Source organism: Vanrija pseudolonga, chromosome 3, assembly GCF_020906515.1.
Source record: "Vanrija pseudolonga chromosome 3, complete sequence".
Classification (NCBI taxonomy): domain Eukaryota; kingdom Fungi; phylum Basidiomycota; class Tremellomycetes; order Trichosporonales; family Trichosporonaceae; genus Vanrija; species Vanrija pseudolonga.
In genome coordinates this window covers 3,256,061-3,276,136 of record NC_085851.1, presented here as the reverse complement: position 1 = coordinate 3,276,136, position 20,076 = coordinate 3,256,061, and the positions used below count along the sequence as shown (strand labels likewise).

The window sequence follows — 20,076 nt, the reverse complement described above, 5'->3', positions numbered from 1 at the left end:
GCGAAATGTAGGCAGACACTTGAAACACCCAGATCACTTTATACTCGTCTCAACATATGCATCGTACTGCCAGCCGAGGAAATCATCTACTTGTCCTGGCCAGGAATGCTACTCTTGTCCTTACGCACATGCGTAAACGTGCCGCCAGCAAACCAGCGGTTGTTGGCCTCCTGCACCTTTTGCGCCGCGGACAGTGACGGCGTAACAATCTCAATGCCCTGGACGGGCGTGAACGACAGCGATGTCGACGTACCCGAGAGGCTCGAGTCAGACGTGGCTGACCTGCCGAGCAGCTGCGTGCGGAGCTTGTTGGCGCGCGAGAGCTTGGCGCGACTCCTCGCGTCGGTGACGTGCGCGCGGACCTTGCCGGCCTGGCCGATCATACCCAGGCCCACCGACTCCTCGTCCATGTCCAGCTCATCCTCGGCCTTGCCGAACTCCATACGGTTTTGCAGCTTGCGAAGCTCAGTCTGCGCAAACTGGTCCTTGAGTGCCCTTGCCCTGTAGGAGTGTCAGCGTTGATCGCAGCGTCCCGCCCTTCAACCCACCTCTTTCCACCACGCTTCTTGCGTGCAGTCTCCTGAGGGATGGGAAGCGCCTTGATCATCTTGTTGGGTGGCGGCTCGGACATCTTGTCAATCTTCTTCTGCAGTTCCCCGAGGAGCTTGCGGCCGTACGAACCATCGCGGCTCGACTTGCCGGCGTCTATTCTGGCAGCAAGCGAGACCTTGGCCGAAACCACGCGCTGTGCCTTTCGGCGGTCCTCGAGCGCCGCAGACTGCACAATCTCCGACTGGAAGATGAATCCAGTATGGCGTTGTTGGGAAACTGCCGCCAGGTGCGAGGTGGCGAGTGTCCGCTTCATGGCACCGTAGAGCATGATGTTACAGCTGGGTGCCCGCGAGAACGCGTGAAGACCACCAGCGAGACCCAGCAGCTTGGCAGCGATACCAGTGCCGACAATGGCGCTGATGTTGGGCGCAACCGCTGCCATTCGGCTTTCGACATACTTGAAGATCGTCTCACGGGCAGAACGCAGCTCGTTGGCGACCTCCATGGCACGCTGGACGGTCACCCACTCGCCCTCGGACAACTTGCGGCCCCTTGATCCAGAAGCCGTGAGGGTGATGGACAGAATGGTAGCCTGGGGCAGCGGAGGAGATGGCAGGACGGCCTTTTGAAGGTCATCGATGTTGCCAATCGCCTGCACCGCTGTGATGTAGGTCCATGGGTCGCCGATGATCTGCTCCAGCTCGGGGAATCGAGGTCCGTAGTGGTCACGGATGAACTTGTGCACGAGCATGATCTCATTGTCCACCTCGACGCTGAGGTTGTTGGCCGTGACGACGAGGTGGTACTCCGGGTTCTCCTCAAGTGGTCCGCCTGATCCAGACGACATGTCGGTTGGCGCGGCCGTGTAGCGCTCGATACCCTGGCGAACGTTAGCTATGCCTCGTCTATCGAATGCACCCACCTCGAGCACCTCCTTGAGCTTCTTGCCGTGCATGAGCTTGGCAACCTTGGAGACGTCGGCCACGCCAGTCAGGTCTGTTCTCTCGACCTCGTCGGCATCCAGCTCGTCCGTGGGACGCACGCCGCCCTCGGGGACGAATCCGACCGCACTCGTGCCGTCCTCCATCTTAAGATCGCCGTCGGCTTCCTCATCCTCGTCCTCGAGGTCGTCGGCGAGTGACCGCTTCAGACTGGAGCCGCCGCTGGGCGCGCCGCGGATGGGAGGGGGTGGGGGGAGCATAAGGCCTGGTCCCTTTGATGATGAGGCCGCTGGGGCCTGGACCTCTGGCTCATCGTCTGATAGACCGTCGAGGTCGGCCAGGAGCGAGTCTGCCAAGGACATTGTTGTGGGTGATGTTATGGATGACAATCGACCTGGTTGCGACGACTTTTGAGCCAACTTAGGTGGCAAAGCAGCAGCAGCAGCAGCAGTCAGGACGTCACAACTCTCCTTAAATGGGAGGGTTGAATATGTTTATCCACGTTGAGTGATGGGCATTGTCCGATAGGTGGAGGTCCCACCCATCCGGGACCAATTAGCCTCACATTTCCAGTTGCCCCCCCTCGCGACCTTTGCTACGCCGGTAACCCGCGATTTTCCGTGCAACCAGACCTCAAGATCACACATCGACAAGCTCAACAACACTCATTGTCACCTCAGACTAGCCCGAGACCGCGCCCAGGACATGGCCTTGAGTGTCTGCTAAGCCTCGGTCGCTTCCCTTTCGTTCCCCCTTTGCGTTCAACGCGGCGATGGCCTGCCCTCCTCAGGCCATCGCCATGTCCGCCCGCCTCGCCCCTTCGACCGTATCTCACGTACTACGGCTCGTCGGCTCGTCCTACCTGGACAGCGGTGCTGGACCTTCAACCCTTAGACATAGAGCTAGAGCTCATGCTGCTCACTTGTCGCTTTATGTAAGTGCACATCGTGTTCTCAAGGCTAACAAGCCAGCCGCCAGTGCGAACAACCCGGCGATTTGCCTCGTCGGCTCACGCGCTCGCCGAGCCTGCGACCATCGACCACCACGATGAGCCCCATCACAGTGGCAGTTCTTGGGTAGAAGATGACATTGTCCGAACGCCCAAGAAGGGACAGCACTACGACGTCCCCCGAGCACCATTGATCCCGGAATGGGCACGAATCGACAAGCCGGCAAAGGACCAGCTCTTCACCACCCCGCGTCCGTCACCCGCCCAGTTCCGTGAAGTGTTCGACGCGCTGGAACGAGATCCGGCGTTCATTCTCCCGGTGAATCGACTATATGCGACATTCCAGGTCTTTTCGTCTTCTGAGGCCACCCCGAAAGACTGGTCTTGGCTCGTGCAGGTCTTGAAGCGGGCAAAGGAAGAGATTGGCGACCAGTGGGAGGATGTTCCTCTCTCGCAATCCCTCTTTCGGGCTCTGCAAGGTCTTGCATTGGCCCACATGGGGGAATATGACGCCTCCGCTGCCAACTTTTCAATCAGCATCGCGGTCGCTCTGGAAACCCGACCCTCGCGCGACTTCTACTACCACTGGGACCTTGATGTCATCGAGGCGTACATCAAGTTGGTCAGGGAGGCTGGGCGGCCAGAGGATGTCGCGTCAATGGTGCGGTACGCTGGACCCCGATTGCATCAAATCCTCAGTCAACGAACCGGCAGTTTCGAGTACAAGGCAGCCATCCGCCGCCTCCGAGACCGCCTGCATGAGTCGCTGGCTGACCTGAAGAACCCCGAGGAGTGGCTGTCGGCCCAACTTCGACCTGGACCCGATGGACGACCTCCAAAGTCTGTCTACCATGTGGCGCTTGCGCTGCTCGCAACGCTCACCAACAACCCATCACGAGTTTCTGACGCCTTTTACATCTGGCGGCATATCATTCAGCAGTTCAACTCGACCAAGGTCCCCCCTGCGACAGCGTCGAAACTGGGCAGCATTCTCGCGCGCTCTGGCCACTTGGATGCTGCCAAGGAGGTGTTCCGTGCCCTCCGCGAGACAGTCGCGGCTCCTCCCCACTCGACGCTGTCGCGCGAGCTATGGGTCTACGCTGAAGCCGGAGAACCTGACGATGCTCGGCGGCTGTTCAACGAAATCGCTGCCAGATATGGCCCAACAAGGGACGATCGCCTGGCCCTTTCGACGGCCTACGCTGTGACGGGCAATGTCGAGGCTACGCACGACACCTTGCTGGACATGTTTGGTAGGGCTGCCGCCGACGAGGTAGACACCTTGGCAGTCCTTCAACGTGCATGCGTTGCCTCTGGTGACGCCGAGTCTGCCCACCAGTACCTCGACAAATCGACCAAGCTCCAGCCTACAATCGAGCCGTTCTTGTCGCTACTGCGATTACACGGTGCTCAGGGCAACGTGGACGCTGCCGTTCGGGTGTTTGAGCGGTTGCTGGAGACTGGTATTCGACTCGACACGCGCTCTTACACCGCCCTCGTCTCCGCGTTCGGCAAGTCGCGCGACTACATCAACGCTACAAAGGTCTTTCGGGCAATGATTGAAGCTGGTCACGCCCCCGACGTCGCTGCCTGGACCGCTCTCCTGAATGCGTACGTTGACGCCGGACAGTGGGTTGCTGCAGCAGACCTGTGCGAAGCTATCCCGCCCGAGCTGCTCAAAGACCCTCGCCTCACGACGACTGTCCTCAAGTGCTTTGTCTATGTGGCAGCACCCTTCGACTCTGTCCTGCGCCTCTTCCGCAGTATTTCAACGCCTTCCGCACCCGCTTGGGCACTCGTTATTCAAGGTGCAGCTGATTCTGGGAATCTCGTCAAAGCCCGCGCCCTGTTTGAAGAGATGGACAAGCGCTCGCAATCGAATGTCTTTGCCCCAGCTCCAAACGTCTACGTCTTCTCGATTCTCCTCGCGGCATACCTTCGATCAGGTGATCGCGAGTCGGCTCAGGCTGTCTACGATGCCATGATTCAGCGCCAGATTACACCCACAAGTGTGACCTACGCCATCATCGTCTCGGCATACGCCGACTCACCAGGCCAGAGTTCGTTTGAACAGGCCCACAACTTTGCGATGGGAGTGCTCAGCCAGCCATTCAACCTGGAGAAACCGGAGCCCCAAGGGACAGCAGCAGAGAACGTCTTTGGCCCCCTGATCACTGCGGCCGCCAGAGCCGGTGACACGCAGCGCGCAAAGACCTACTTCGACCAGATCACGGCTCTGTCGGGGCACTCGTTCAGGACGTCGAACAAGCTCATGAACGCCTATCTCAAGGGTGGGGAGACCAAGAGTCTCTATCGCATGTGGCTGCGTCTATTCCGTGAAGCCAAGCGAACGATCCCTCGTTTGGCCCCAGAGCAATTGAAGGCAGATGGGCTCCGCACAGAGGGGCGCTCGAATGCGCTTTGTGTCCCCTTATCGACCACCCTCTGGGGCCTGGGCAACGCCGGGCTGCACGACCGCATTCGGTCAGTCTGGAGCTCCGTTAGGAATGCGGGCTTTGGATTCGACTCTGCCAACTACAACCACTATGCCGTGGCTTTGGCGCGCACTGGTCACGTGGAAGAAGCGTTCCAGGTTGTGGATCGAATTCTTCTGCCCCGCTACGATGAGGTTCGAGAGCGCCAGTACCGCGCCCTGCGGCCTACGTCCGGCATCCAGCCGGTGGACGCAAACGTCGTTGGCGGGGTTGTCACGGATATGAGCGAGACCATCGCCGCCGCCGAGGGCGCCGGCCTCGTCGACTCTGCCGACCCCATCGCCCCCTCCCCCGAAGCGCAGCCCACCGCAGGTCTCAAGTTGACCAACGAGGATATTGCGATGGACAGGTACGAGGAGCCGAACCGTCGTGGCGAGCTTCAACCCCGTGTGCCACCTCAGTTTACCGACGACGAGCTGTCTCGTAAGGAGCTGCTGGAGTTGGACATTCTGCGGCAGTGGCGACCAAGCGATGTCCACTGGCGACCCTCGCGCAAGACTGTGTCGGTTCTTGAAAGCGTGTATCGCCAGATCGAGGATCAACAGGCGTACCGCGCTTGGATCGGTATCGGGGTGAGCGACGAAACCGAGGATGGTGGCGCCACTGCCGAACCGGTCACTCTTCCGGAGTACTCAAACACGACGGTCAAGAAGTTGGACGGATCGCCACAGACGATGTCGCCAAAGCTTATTCTGGCTCGACTGAACAGCAAGTATGCGCGCGTCGTGAGCCTGATCATGTTCAACCGCCGCAAGAAGGAGAGGGCTGCGAGACGTAAGAAGGCGTGAGGGGCGGGATGGGGTGCGGAGGAGGGGGCGACGGGGCCTGGTGTGGCCATTTTTCCGGGGTTTTCACTCATTTTCTTCTCGATTATCATTTGCATCGCACAACGAGTCACTGTTTGCATTGGTCACCTCCCCATTCACACTAGCATCAGACACTATGCATCACAACATGTTTCGTGGTATTCCAAGTGGTGCAAGGGTGGTGTGGTGCATGGCGGGGATGACAGCCGGCGGTAGTGTTATGGGCGTGGCGCGGGCGCGTGGCGCTGATCGCTGTGCATCAAGACGCCCTTGTTGCACGCCCTCGTTCACACTACACACACCCCCCCGTCTCGCACTCGTTCTGGCCCGTCATCGTCGTCGTCGTCTTCTGCGTCTTGGCCGCATTGCCCATCTCTGGCACGATTGCTGGACCACACGGAGGTACATCGTCAGACGGCAGGCGGCACACACCACACGCGCGCACACCTCGCTCGCACCCAAGACACACGCACCTTATAAACCCCCATCCACTCATCCTGTCATCCAACACCACACACACACACAGCACACAGCGTCTCGCCGCTCACACAGTCACTCAACCTCAGCTTCATCCCGGTCCGCACTCTTGTCTCTCACACACCCATCCAGTCCAATCCAATGGACGCGTCCGTGACCCCCATCTACCAGCAGCACACGCGCAAGCCCGACGAGCACCCCCTCGCAAGTGACACACAGCCAGGGAGCGTGTCTGCGCCCCTCATCATCGCCGAGCGCAAGCACACCCATACGCCCCGTCAGCAGAGCATTGACAAGCCCTTACCCGCTGTCCCCCCTGCCGACAGAGTACTTGAGCCAGAACACACCTTGTCTTCTCCCATTCTCTCACCATTCCCTTCTATCAACAGCATGCTCGACATGCCTAAGCCTGCTTCGAGCGACGAGGCGCAGCCTCACCCCCACCAGACCACCGAGTATCCCAAGGTAAGGAGGACTGCTATGCATCGGCGCCGCTGACACCGCCAGGCCCCCACCCCCGAGCCTCTCGTCCCCATTGTCGAGACGCTCGCCGGTAGCCCCACCAAGGTCGTCTCGCTCGGCGACAGCGCCCCCATCGTCACCACCTCGTTTGAGGACGTCTCGCCTACCGGCACCTCGTTCGTCGAGGTTGACAAGGCCCCGCAGGCCCCCAAGTCGTCCACCGAGGACGAGGAGCAGCAGGACGGCAACACCGAGGCGGACGAGTCTGCCACGTCGCGTCGCATCTGGGCCAACAAGGCGCTTGAGATTGTGAGTGGGCGATCAGGGGCGCACTAACAGCAGGGCGTGACCACCACGACGTCGGCCAACGCGGCTGGCACGGACGCCAAGCTCGACGACGATGACGATCGGTCCTACCTCTACGACCGCGAGTTTATCGGCCTCATCGCCGACAGTGGGCTGAAGCCCATCAAGGCGGAGGCTGAGGACGACGCTGAGGCTGACGCCAAGCTCGCCGGTACCTCGTACGTCCGCGGCAAGATTTCTGCGCAGATCGACGACGACCTTGATGGTCACGACGGCAACGGCGTGCTCGACGCCATCATCAAGCGTCAGAACCTCAAGCGCGAGGCGCGCGAGCAGGCTGCGGCTGAGGCCTCGGGTGCCGGCGCTGCTGGTGTTGCGGCTGAGGAGGCGGCGGGCGTGGCCAAGGTGACGGACGAGGCGAAGGTTGCTCACGAGGCCGAGGCGGCCGACGAGGACCAGGCGGTCCACAACGTCGAGGCGGTCGTCGAGGACAAGACTGTCGACGACACCGAGGCTCACGGCGAGGCCAAGGCTGTTGACGAGGCCAAGGTTGACGAGGCCGAGCGTGTTGATGACACCAAGGTGACTCGCGAGGTCAAGAGCGTTGAGGTCGACGAGCCTGCCAAGCACAACACTGCTCCTCCCGCTGTCGACGAGGAGGCTACGGAGCCCGCCACCGTTGAGGCCGCCACCACTCTCGAGGTCCACGCGACCGAGCCTGTTGTCGACAACGAGTCGACCACTGCGTCCATCAACGACGCCGAGAACAGCACCTCCAACAGCCCCGCCTCGGCCCATCTCCCCATCACCCCGGTTACCCTCGCCACCGCCCTCACCCGCGACGACGTCGAGGTCGGTGAGGCTGACGAGCTCCCTGAGAGTGGCGAGCACGACTCGCTCACGGAGGAGCATGACAAGCGCTCGCTCCTCGAGGTCGACCTTGAGGGCAAGGACGGAGGTGAGGCCTCGGGCCGCGTCACCGACGGCCAGACCGCCTCCGCCGCTCTCGCTGCCACCGCGGCGGTCGCGGTCGCCGCTGCTGTCCCTGTCGTGGCTGCTTCGGCCGTGACCGCCACCCAGGAGGTGGCCGAGGCCCTCAAGGCCAAGGAGACCGCCCCTATTGTGACGGACTCGCCCCCCGCCGACACGCCCACCGCCCTGGCAACCGAGGCGTCGCTCATCGTTCCGCAGAACACGCCCGCCGTCACTGACGCCCCGACCACATTCATCACCCCGGCCGCTGTCAACATCGCTGACCTCAACAAGAACGTTCTCGTCAACACCTCGCCCGCGCTCCAGCGCGTCGAGGAGATGGGTAACCTCAAGCAGGATCGTCAGGCCACCCCGCCCCCCGCGTACGAGGAACAGGTTGCCACTCCCACCGCGCATGACGACGACCACCTCACCATCCGCCCGGCGCGCGAGACCGATTCTACGCCCACCGCCCATATTATGATGTCGATTCCGTCCATCCGCAGTGTCCCGTCGATTCGTTCGATCCGCTCCGTCCGTTCGGAGGTCGCGCCGGAGGAGCACGAGCTCTTCGAGGCCGGTGAGGCTGATGAGGACACGGCCACCGGCGCGCTGGCCTACTATGGCACCGTTGCTCCCGACCACGGCTCGCCCGCCGCCGTCGCGTGGGCCGCGGCCACCCGTGAGCGCCAGCGCCGCAAGATGAAGACTCGTGAGTAGCGCAGCGCAGTGGGTACAACACTGACTCTGGCGCAGTCCTTATGGTCGCTGTCCCCATCGCCGCTCTTCTCTACTGCGTCGGCGTGCGCGTTCGCAACGCCAAGGAGTCGGCCGCGGCCATGTAAGACACGGGCCCATGAGCATTGTGAAGCAGAGTAGTTGGCATTTGAAGTAAGAGTGAAGAGTGAACATGAGAGAGAAGACAGTCAGAGAGAGGAAACCCCTTGTTAGTAGATCCACGATTACCGTCTATCAGCAGTAGTTAGGTATCACAGTAACGAGCTCGATGAATATGGTCAACGACGCTGCTACACTCCGCTGCCACGAGCACACTGCTGCTATTCGTCAAAGAATCCATGCCGTATGAGGACCGCCTACAAAGCGTCTACTTCTTCTTGCCCTTCTTCTTGCCAGGCGCAGGTGTTGGTGCCGCAGCCGTCGCGTCTGGTGTCTCTGCTCCCCCTTGCTCAGCTCCCTCGTCCACGGCAATCTCCTCGTCGACGACAGCGGCCTCGGTCTCGGCCTCGGCCTCCTCCTTGGACTCCTCCTCCACAGCCAAACTCTTGACCTGCTCCACCAGGCCGTCAACAGACTCACGCTCCTTCTCAACAATCACGCCCGAGCCTTCAGAGTCCAACTTGCCAGCAGAGGCCGCGACCTCGTCGAACAGCTCGCGGTCCTCCTCGGGGTCGGCAATCGTCTGCGCGACCTTTGGCCGTCCTTGACTCTCGAGCTCGGCCTTCCACTTCTTGACGACGGGGCCGGCAGCCGAAGGCTTGTATGAGCGGGCCATCAATGCAGCCTCGGGGAGGCGGTCGGTCTTGGCGAGGAGGTCGACACATGACGCGCTGTCGCCGAGCTGGAGGTAGGCGGCAAACGCAATGTTGTTGGCGCCCTTCTCCTCGGCCAGCTTGGCCAGGCGCTCGAGGCCAGCACGATCAGAGAGCGAGGTGAAGAGGAGAAGCAGTGCAGGGAGGTCCTTTGACCTCTCGAACGCCTCCTGGGCGAGGTCGAGCTGCCACGCGGCGAGGGCCTTGTCGCCGATGATCTTCCACTTGGGCTCGGAGCCAGCCTCGGGCGTGGCGCGAACGAGCTCAAGAGCGGCCTCGAGGTCGTTGAGTCCGATCGCCAAGTCAAACTTGTGGTCGGCGTCGGTCGAGATGTTGAGCGCGAGCTCCTTGAGGTCCTGGGCCTCGAGGAAGCGGGCAATACGGTTGCGCTGGTCGTTGGGGATGCTGGGGAGGATGCGCTCGGCCTCGGCAAGGTCACCGCGGAGGATAGCAGTCTGGTACTCGACAACGGTAAGCGACAGGGCGTAGCTGTAAATGTTGAGCTCCTTGTCGACAACGTAGACGCGGTTATGGCTGGGGATGTAGCCGAGGAGGTAGATGTTCTGGTCAAAGTGGTTGATGACGCTGGTCTGGTCGCCGATGAGGTAGTTGAGACGGTTGGTCGAGTTGGTGTAGATGAAGCAGTCACCAACCCAGCGGCTGGTCTTGACCTGCTCCGAGACCTCGGCAACAATGTCAAAGGCCTCCTCGACGCCCTCGTCGCCAATGATCTCGCCCGAGTCGAGACGCGCCGCGTAAGCGTCACGGTCAAAGCGGAGGACGTAGAACGAGTCCTCGGCGGTGATGGCGACGAGGTCGCCGCTGCCAGACCACGAAACGTTGGTAGCGTCGACCTCGATACGACGAACAACAGCTCCGGTCTCCCAGTCCCAGAACATGACGAAGCCCGAGCCGCGGGCAGCGAGGAGGGGACCACCGTGGATGCCCTCGATGGCCCACGAGCCGACAGACTTGATGAGACCAGGCCTCTCCTTGAAGTTGCGGTAGACGCGGAGCTTGGACTTGCCCTCGAGAACGGCGTAAGTGTTCGAGTCGGCGGCCCAGGCAAACGAGGTACCACTGCCGAAGGCCTTGTTGCGCCAGGCAAGGGCGGTGTAGATGATGTACTCGCCGTCACCGCAGACGGTCACGAAACGGCCGTTGGGGCTGTGCTGCAGGCTCTGGGGGTAGACCTCGGTGGTGCCGAGCTCGCGAAGCGGGACGTGGACGCGCGCGCCATCCTCGACGACCTCTCCGTCCGAGGCGAGGTTGGACACGTTGGCGCTCAGGATCTCAGTGTTGCGGGCGTAGACAATCTTGCCCGACGAGTCCATCGACACGGAAGGCTCGTCGCGGCCGAGCTTGATGACAACCGCGCCCTCGTCGAAACCAACAGCGACCTCGTTGCCGGTCTTGCGGTAGGCGACACACCACGCGCGCTCAAGGCCATAGTTGAGCGTGTTCTCAAGGCGGTAGGTCGACGAGTGCCAGATCTTGACGGTGCCGTCCTCGGAGCCGGACAGGATAACGGGAAGCGAGGGGTGGAAAATGGCAAACGAGACGTTGGCAGTGTGCGACTCGAGGGTCTGGACACAGGACTTGGCGTGGTAGTCCCAGATCTTGACGAGGCGGTCGTCACCAGTCGTGACAATGTAGGGCTTGTCGCTGCCATGGTAGTAGTCGACGTAGTTGACGCCCTTCTCGTGGGCCTCGAGGCTGAAGTTGGGGACGGGGCTGCCGAGCGACCAGACCTTGACCGTGTGGTCGAGACAGGCCGAGGCGAACGTCTGCGGGTCCTTGGGGTTGATAGCCAGCGCCATGATGTAGTGAGTGTGGCCCTCGAAGATCTGGACGCAGCGCCATCCCTTGTCCCAGTCCCAGCACTTGATAGTCATGTCATCCGAGCCGGTGAGCACGAGCGAGAGCGTGGGGTGGACAGTGAGACAGCGGATGTAGTCGGGGTGCGCCTCGAACGACGTGACCTTCTCGCCGGTCGAGATGTTGTAGACGCGGAGCTGGAAGTCATCCGAGCCCGAGACGAACCAGTTCTTGCGGGCAATGTACTTGACGCAACGGACTGGCACGTCGGTGACTTCGAACGTCTTGATGTCGGTCTGCGTCTCATAGTTCCAGATCTTGACCTGACCATTGCTGCGGGGGTCAGTGGGCGATCACGCGGAGTGCAGGCGCCGACGACAGCGCCGGACGCGATGGCTACGCACTAGAGACCGCAGATGACGTGGGGTTCTGTCGGGTGGAAGTCGACCGACTTTACCCTGTCAGACCTAGCGAGCAGCTTGCGCTGGGAAGGGTCAGTATAGAGGCTGGGGTCGTCTCGTCGCGCGTGTATTCACCTGGATGTCGAGTAGCATCGGCTGGGGCGCGTGTCAGTTGGAGGTTAAGGCATCTCGCGTTGACGAGGCCGACGTACCATCTTTGGGATATTTCTCGACGGCGGTCAGAGGAGCGAGGAATGCCGTGTTGAGCTGGACGCCCTCGCAGTGTTTTGAGGTGGCCGAGAGTGGCGCGGGGGGGTGTGGAGAAGAAGAAGGGGAGGGAGTGGGTTGTGAGTTGTTGGCAGTTGTCTGTTGAGATTGGAAGCGCTGCACGGGCACGGCCCAGTGACTGCTGGCTGGCTGCACGGCGTGTCCACGTTAACGGCGTGGTGCTGGAAGTGATCGCGCGACTGACCCTGACAACCCACGGCAGCTGGAAAGGGGTACCAGTGTTAGGCTGACAAAAACGTGGCTTCACGTGGCTACACGTGCCTGTCGATTCCTACACGTCCAGCGTAAATACTTGACCCGCGTCGTCACGGAGCGCCGCTGGGCAGCGGCAGCGCGCAGCGTCTTACATCTCACCGTCACAATGCCAACCCCGGCAGACGGGAGCGAGGCGACGACGCCGGCTCGGACCGCAGGTGCCGAGAGCACCCCGGCGCCGGCACCGGCGCCGACGCCGACATTCGCAGAATACCCGCCCAGACGCATAAACCTAACCGGCCCAGCAGGCAGCGGCAAGAGCACGCTCGCGCAGCGTCTCGCTGCGCTCCTCTCCCTCCCACACCTGGAGCTAGACTCGCTGTTTCATGGCCCGGGGTGGGTCCCGCGGCCCGGGTTTGCGGGGGACGTCGAGGCGTGGTTGCGGGGGCATGGGGAGGGGTGGGTCGTGGATGGGAATTATCGCAAGGTGCGGGGGCTGGTCTGGGCGCCGCCTGCGCCTGACGCCGACGACGCACTGCCAGGCGCCGACACGGTGGTCATCCTCGACCTGCCAAAGTACACCGTCCTCACGTCCCTCTTCGGGCGCACGATGCGCCGCGTGCTCTACGGCGAAACCCTATGGAACGGCAACACCGAGACGTGGGCCAACGTCCTCTCGACCGACCCCGCGCAGAGCGTGCTCGCGTACTGCTATACCCAGTTCGAGGAGCACCGGCAGCGCTTGGTCGACGCGGAGAGGGAGGGGCGGGCACGCGGCGGTGTGCGCTTCGTAAGGCTTAGGAGCAGGGAGGAGGTGGAGGGGTTCGTGGCTGAGCTCGAGGCCGCTGCGGGGGTGGCGAACACCGGCGCCGGCGCGGGGACGACTGGGGATGGACCATCATAGACACTACTACCTGGAGCTTGCTTGCTTGCGTGGTGCGACGTGAGGGCATGCACGCATGGTGCATGTCACTGTCGCATTCTGAAACGAGCGATGCACGCCGTTGTGCGTTGTGACGCACCGCCCCGGCTAGCGCCAGGAGTGTGTGTGAGGAGGACACGAGTGGCCTCGAGATGCACACATCTCACCACCACTTGACCCGACGTCATACCGTGTGCATTGTGCCAAGCCGCTCTAGCCCACCACCCTCTTTCTGCACGCACGCTGCGCAGTTCACACGCGTCGTCGTTGTGCGACGCTGTCGATGTGAGCTTTGTCTCGCACAGCGCGTCACGCAATGTCTGTCCCCAAGCAGCCTTCACGCCACGCCACAGTGTGAAACACCGGTATTTGCCCCCGCGCGTCACGCACCTTTGCCTCCACCGCACTGCGCGTTCTCATCGTCACTGCCTCCGCGCGTTTTGGGGTCATTGCGCTTGCCTTGCCCAGCCAGCTGCAGCCCCCCGCCGTCCCCCACGTTTACTTCATCCTCTCCAATGCTCTCGTCCATTGTTCGTCCTTCCACTCGCACTCTTTCATCCCTCCGCACTCTGCACACTACTGCTTCCAGAATGGGCGTCACTATCGAGGTAGGTGCCAGCTGCAGCGCAGCTGCACCGAGCTGCACCGAGGAGGTGTGGTGGTGGAGCCGACAACGCAACATTCCACCACCTTCCTCGCTGCCTCCACCCACTGCCGACACCACGCTCACACCCCCCGCAGAAGATCTCCCCCGGAGACGGCAAGACCTTCCCCAAGAAGGGCGACCGCGTCACCATCCACTGTGAGTGGTGCAGCAGCCAGCGGTGCCGACGAGGATGACATGCGGCGTGAGCCCGCACGCTGCTCTGCACGCCATCCCCGGCGCTCCGGCCCGGCCACCTCAACCAAGCTTACACCCCCCAGACGTCGGCACCCTCCTCGACGGCTCCAAGTTCGACTCGTCGCGCGACCGCGAGTCGCCGTTCCAGTGCACCATTGGTGTCGGCCAGGTCATCAAGGTGGGTTGTGCCAACTGGTTGGCGTTGAGCTGTGCTGACTCTGACACAGGGCTGGGACGAGGGTGTCCCCCAGCTCTCGCTCGGCGAGAAGGCCGTCCTTACCGCCACTCGTGCGTTGCAACCCTCACAACCCAGCTAACCCCGCAGCCGACTACGCCTACGGCCCTCGCGGTTTCCCCCCCGTCATTGTGAGTTGTCCCCGGTCTTCCAGAGCCCAGCTCACACCGCAGCCCCCCAACTCGACCCTCAAGTTCGAGGTTGAGCTCATCAAGATCAACTAAGCGTGTTGCCTCTGAGCGCGCCGCTTGGAGCATAGAAATGTGGTTCATAGGGCGCGATTGAGCCGCCGTCGAGATGATGTGAACAAATGAGGTGGAGGCTGAATGGAGTGCGACGCTGGGTGGGGCGGGGCGGGTGGGGCGGCAGCCGCGAGGTGGCAGTCCGGCTGCGCTGGCACTAGGGAGATCTAATCGACGCGTGTGTTTTCGGGCGTCGTGTTGGCTGTTGGAAGGGCTTCGCGCAGATTGTGTGCACTCTGTGCGTGTGTGTGTGCCGCGCAGAGCTGTATGCTGCGCGCTGCATAGCAATATTCCACTGAGACGTACTGAGAGCAGAACGCCCGCTGCGCACGTGTGGGCCGGTTGCCGCAAGTTACCGTGGCGCTACCATACAGCCTCGCCGCAGAAGGCTTGGCCCGCCATAACGCGCATCACGAACATTGCGGGTCACGGCGCGTTGCATGCTGGCCGCCACACGCACCTGCCTCATCCCCACAAGGCCATCATGAGCAAGAACACGCAAGGGCCAGACGAACAAGCCCAAGCCGACTCGGCGGGGAAATGTACCCGGTTTATCCGGCGGCCGTGTGGCGATGGCAAGGGCGGGGCGGCGACGACGCAAACCTTCAGCTACTAGTGGCGGGTGCGGCGGAGTAAGCTCAGTGGCGAGCGATGCGGCAGTGAGTGGCGAGAAGTTGCTGCTGGTGAGGATTTGGCGAGAGCGGTGAAGAAACGCTGCTACTCTGCGACTGCGAGGATCCCGAGAGCCGAGACGACCCGCGCGCCGCGGCGCCGTATCCCGACATCTGAACGCCACGGTGACAAACAGCCCAAGGAGGCGAGGCGCTGTGGGCAGTACTTCCACTTGTCAACTTGGTGTCGTTGAGCAACAGCACCTTTGTACACCCGCCTCGTCGTTGTCGCCCGCCCACCGGGTCCCGCTCGCGGCCTTGGCGCCGACCTCACCGACGCGGGGGTGGGCACGGGCGTCCGTTTGCTGCCATATGTAGAGTGATGTCACACTCCACTGTTAGGCACCGATGATCGTCGTCGCTGCGTCCACCGTCCACTCGTGCGCACTCGAGTCACTCATCTTATGCACAGCAGCAGTGCGGAGATTGTATCCCGCGGCGTGGTGGAGTCGAGGAGTGCATGGTGTTGCGTGGGCTGTCGCTGCGCTTCGGCCCACCTCCCCGCCAACTCGCCCGCCAACGGCTACCACACGTGATTCCGATGCACCGAACTTGCCGCCAGCTGGCCGATCAAAGCCGTCATCGAATCAAAATTGGTTCCGTTGACACTTGTCGGGCCCTCCGCCTCCGCCGTTTTGCACCCAGCGTAACCCAGGCGCGCGCATGACCTACACCCACCCCGCGGGATATACTTAGCGAGGCAGACGCAACTCACTTGCTTGCTGTCCTTTACCCCCCCCCATCCTCTTGGTCACTCTCGAAAGAGACGCTTGACCCCCATCACCACTCACACAAACATGCTCCGCTCATTAAATCGCAACCTCCCCAGGGCGGCGCGCCTCGCCCATGCGGCCCCCCGCCCGGCCTTCAAGGCCCAGTCGCTCCTCGCCCGCAAGTACGCCAACGTGGCCCCCAGCCCGTCCGACAGCTTTGCCAGCGGCGCCAACCAGTACTACATTGAGGAGTGAGTGTGCCGCCAAGGCGGATGAGACGATCGATGGGAGGACGGGCCGGCTCGCGGCGGCCCCACCCCCGGACGACTCCGCGTGATGCCAAACTCGACGGTAACTAACCGCCCCCACAGGATGTACAAGAACTGGAAGAACGACCCCAAGTCGGTCCACTCGTCGTGGCAGGCGTACTTTGCCGGCCTCGACAAGGGCCTCCCCTCGTCGCAGGCGTTCCAGCCCCCTCCCGGCGTCGCTGCCTCGACCGTCCCCGAGGCTATGGGCGGTGCCCCCACCCTCGACGTCGGCTCGGGCGGCGAGCTCACCGACTACCTCAAGGTCCAGCTCCTCGTCCGTGCCTACCAGGTTCGCGGCCACCACATGGCCAAGCTCGACCCCCTCGGCATCTCCAACGCCGACCTCGACTCGTCGACCGTCCCAGAACTCACCCTCGAGTACTACGGCTTCACCAAGGACGACCTGAACAAGGAGTTCAAGCTCGGCCCCGGCATTCTCCCCCGCTTCGTCGGCCACGTCAAGGACGACAAGCTCACCCTTGGCCAGCTCGTCGACGAGCTCAAGCGCATGTACTGTGAGTATGAGTAGGGTGGTGCGCCGGTGTACCACGTGGTGTGTTGGCGGCAAGTGCTGACGAGCCGAAGGCACCAACATTGGTATCCAGTACATTCACATCTCGGACCGTGGCCAGTGCGACTGGATCCGTGAGCGCGTCGAGGTTCCCGTTCAGTGGAACTACTCGGTTGAGGAGAAGCGCATGATCCTCGACCGTACCATCTGGTCGGAGCTCTTCGAGAAGTTTGTCGCGTCAAAGTACCCCAACGAGAAGCGTTTCGGTCTCGAGGGCTGCGAGTCGCTCATCCCCGGTATGAAGGGTCTCATTGACGCTTCGGTCGACGCCGGCGTCAAGTCGATTGTCATTGGTATGCCCCACCGTGGTCGTCTCAACGTCCTCGGCAACGTTATCCGCAAGCCCATCGAGGCCATCCTCAACGAGTTTGCCGGCAACATGGACGGCGGTGACAACGGCGGTGGTGACGTCAAGTACCACCTTGGCGCCAACTACATCCGCCCTACTCCCTCGGGCAAGAAGGTTGCTCTCTCGCTCGTTGCCAACCCCTCGCATCTCGAGGCTGAGGACCCCGTTGTTCTCGGCAAGACCCGTGCCATCCAGCACTTTGAGGGCGACGAGGGCACTTGCGACGCCGCCATGGGTGTCCTCCTCCACGGTGACGCTGCCTTTGCTGGCCAGGGTGTCGTCTACGAGACCATGGGCATGCACTCGCTCACCTCGTACGGCACTGGCGGTACCATCCACCTGATTGTCAACAACCAGATTGGTTTCACCACCGACCCCCGCTTCTCGCGTTCGACTCCTTACCCCTCGGACATTGCCAAGTCGATCGACGCCCCCATCTTCCACGTCAACGGTGACAACGTCGAGGCCGTCAACTTTGTCTGTATGCTCGCCGCCGAGTGGCGCGCCACCTTCAAGAAGGACGTTGTCATTGACATTGTCTGCTACCGTCGCCACGGTCACAACGAGACCGACCAGCCCTCGTTCACCCAGCCCAAGATGTACGAGGCTATCAAGAAGCAGCCCACCGTCCTTTCCGTCTACTCGGACCGCCTCATCAAGGAGGGCACCTTCACCGCCAAGGAGATTGACGAGCACCGCCAGTGGGTCTGGTCGACCCTCGAGAAGGCTGCCGACGACGCCAAGGAGTACAAGCCTTCGCAGCGCGAGTGGCTCTCGTCTTCGTGGGACGGCTTCCCGTCGCCCAAGGAGCTTGCCGAGAAGGTCCTCCCCCAGCTCCCCACCGGTGTCGCCGAGCCTACCCTCAAGCAGATTGGCGAGGTCATCTCGTCGTTCCCCGAGGGCTTCACCCCCCACAAGAACCTTGCCCGTATCATTGCTACCCGCGGCAAGACCATTGACGAGGGCAAGAACATTGACTGGTCGACTGCCGAGGCTCTCGCCTTTGGCTCGCTCTGCCTCGAGGGCACTCACGTCCGTATCTCCGGTCAGGATGTCGAGCGTGGTACCTTCTCGCAGCGCCACGCCGTTGTCCACGACCAGGTCAACGAGGGCACCTACATTGCCCTCAAGCACCTCAACAAGGACCAGGGCTCGTTCACCGTCACCAACTCGCACCTTTCCGAGTACGGAACCCTCGGCTTCGAGCTCGGCTACTCGCTCGTCTCGCCCAACTCGCTGACCATGTGGGAGGCTCAGTTCGGTGACTTTGCCAACAACGCTCAGTGCATCATCGACCAGTTCATCGCCTCGGGTGAGCGGAAATGGCTCCAGCGCACTGGCTTGGTGCTCTCCCTCCCGCACGGTTACGACGGCCAGGGTCCCGAGCACTCGTCGGGCCGTCTTGAGCGTTTCCTCCAGCTCTGTGACGACGACCCGCGTTACTACCCCTCGCCTGAGAAGCTCGAGCGCCAGATCCAGGACTGCAACATGCAGGTCGTCTACCCCACTACCCCTGCCAACTACTTCCACGTCCTCCGTCGCCAGCAGCACCGCGAGTTCCGCAAGCCGGTAAGTGCTATCACATGTACACAAAGGCAGCAGCACTAACACCCCCTCCAGCTCATTGTCTTCTTCTCCAAGAACCTCCTCCGTCACCCCCTTGCCCGCTCCACCCTCGACGAGCTGAGCGGTGAGACCATCTTCCAGCGCTACATCCCCGAGACTCAGCCCGAGGCCCTTGTCGCGCCCGAGAAGATCCGCAAGCACGTTCTCTGCTCTGGCCAGGTCTACTTCCAGCTCCTCCAGGAGCGTGAGAAGCGCGGCATCACCGACGTTGCTATCTCGCGTGTGGAGCAGGTCTCGCCCTTCCCCTACGAGCTCGTCACCCCCCACCTCGACCAGTACCCCAACGCCGAGATCACCTGGGCCCAGGAGGAGCCCTACAACAACGGTTCATTCTCTTACGTCCAGCCCCGCATCGAGCTGGCCATGAACCAGACCGAGCACCACAAGGGCAAGACTATCAGCTACGCTGGCCGCAACCCCTCGTCGTCGGTCGCCACCGGCTCCAAGGCTGCCCACAAGCGTGAGGTCGAGCTCATCAACGAGATGACCTTTGCTTGAGCGGCGGTGGTTGGCGTGTAGCAAAGTCAGTAGTAACAAACCTGTACCATCATGGATGTGGAGACATCATGCAACGAATGATGAAGCCAGCGAGCGCAGCGAGCTGGCCTTGGATGAAGGGGAGCAGCGAGCGCAGCGAGCTGGCCGTGGGTGGGAGACGAGCTGACCTTGGGTGGAGGGAAGCGAGGTAGCCTGCTGCAAGGTAGTCGAAGGTGGGGGGGGGGGGGGGGGGGGCAGGGAGGTGGGCCAGTGTCAGCGGCAGTTGGAGGTGAAGTCCCGATTATCCGCCGCGACACCAGCACAGCAAGCCGCCATGAGCACAGATAGTGGGGCAGAGACGGCCGTAATTGAGCATTCGACACCGCCGCCATGTCCGAAGCGGTCGGAGCGGGGTGGGGCGGCTCACAGCCACGCGGCCAAGTCTTCGAGACCGCGAGACCACGGCGCCTTACACAACTGGTGTGGTCACAGCAGCGGCGACCCCTCGCCGACGAGAGCGGCACCCACTCCAACACTCCGAGCCGGGCGGTGCGGCGGGCGCGGGCGCGCTCGGCTCCTCGCCATGTGTGCATCTTATCGCCCACCGGCTACCACCTGTCGCCGGCACCGCGACGGGCATCGTCGCCCCGCTTTCCACCACTGGCTGCCTGGCCGACTGTCCCGGCGGCCCCGGCGCCGACCCCGACCGCTACGCCTTCCTCCGCCCTCGGCGGTGTCATGTGCTGTGCTCGGAGGCGGCCACACTACCCGACTTTCCGCCATCGCCGGAGCTGGGGCTGGGGCACCGTGCTCATCGAAGCGGAATGGAGCCGGAGCCAGCCTTGGTGGGAGGTGGCCCCATCACCGCTCCGCGGCATTGGTCCCCGTCCGCCATCGCGGGAATCG

General features: G+C 62.4%; 6 protein-coding genes across 6 annotated transcripts; 4 read left to right on the top strand and 2 right to left on the bottom strand.

The window, feature by feature from the left end:
* Positions 1-37: 37 nt before the first annotated feature.
* Positions 38-1,908, bottom strand: prpf31 (U4/U6 small nuclear ribonucleoprotein Prp31). Its single transcript, XM_062771364.1, has 3 exons — positions 1,475-1,908; positions 549-1,432; positions 38-501 (listed from the first exon to the last, which is right to left on the bottom strand). Exons 1-3 carry the CDS (start codon positions 1,853-1,855, stop codon positions 87-89), a joined length of 1,680 nt encoding a protein of 559 aa, XP_062627348.1. The 5' UTR covers positions 1,856-1,908; the 3' UTR covers positions 38-86.
* Positions 1,909-6,361: 4,453 nt separating this feature from the next.
* On the top strand, positions 6,362-8,805 carry LOC62_03G004843 (uncharacterized protein; the record flags this gene model as incomplete). The annotated part of the gene is made up of 4 exons (XM_062771363.1): positions 6,362-6,685; positions 6,728-6,991; positions 7,025-8,672; positions 8,717-8,805. 4 exons carry the CDS (start codon positions 6,362-6,364, stop codon positions 8,803-8,805), a joined length of 2,325 nt encoding a protein of 774 aa, XP_062627347.1.
* A 211-nt stretch (positions 8,806-9,016) lies between these two features.
* Copb2 (Coatomer subunit beta') lies at positions 9,017-12,091 on the bottom strand. Its single transcript, XM_062771362.1, has 4 exons — positions 11,942-12,091; positions 11,865-11,885; positions 11,733-11,812; positions 9,017-11,661 (listed from the first exon to the last, which is right to left on the bottom strand). Exons 1-4 carry the CDS (start codon positions 11,942-11,944, stop codon positions 9,066-9,068), a joined length of 2,700 nt encoding a protein of 899 aa, XP_062627346.1. The 5' UTR covers positions 11,945-12,091; the 3' UTR covers positions 9,017-9,065.
* A 287-nt stretch (positions 12,092-12,378) lies between these two features.
* Positions 12,379-13,116, top strand: LOC62_03G004841 (uncharacterized protein; the record flags this gene model as incomplete). The annotated part of the gene is made up of 1 exon (XM_062771361.1): positions 12,379-13,116. The coding sequence occupies one exon, from the start codon at positions 12,379-12,381 to the stop codon at positions 13,114-13,116; it is 738 nt and encodes a 245-aa protein (XP_062627345.1).
* Positions 13,117-13,625: 509 nt separating this feature from the next.
* On the top strand, positions 13,626-14,532 carry FPR1 (FK506-binding protein 1). The gene is made up of 6 exons (XM_062771360.1): positions 13,626-13,742; positions 13,876-13,936; positions 14,059-14,153; positions 14,203-14,263; positions 14,301-14,341; positions 14,384-14,532. Exons 1-6 carry the CDS (start codon positions 13,650-13,652, stop codon positions 14,432-14,434), a joined length of 402 nt encoding a protein of 133 aa, XP_062627344.1. The 5' UTR covers positions 13,626-13,649; the 3' UTR covers positions 14,435-14,532.
* Positions 14,533-15,830: 1,298 nt separating this feature from the next.
* Positions 15,831-19,277, top strand: KGD1 (2-oxoglutarate dehydrogenase, mitochondrial). The gene is made up of 4 exons (XM_062771359.1): positions 15,831-16,087; positions 16,208-16,662; positions 16,733-18,636; positions 18,688-19,277. The coding sequence occupies exons 1-4, from the start codon at positions 15,921-15,923 to the stop codon at positions 19,189-19,191; spliced, it is 3,030 nt and encodes a 1,009-aa protein (XP_062627343.1). The 5' UTR covers positions 15,831-15,920; the 3' UTR covers positions 19,192-19,277.
* Positions 19,278-20,076: the final 799 nt, after the last annotated feature.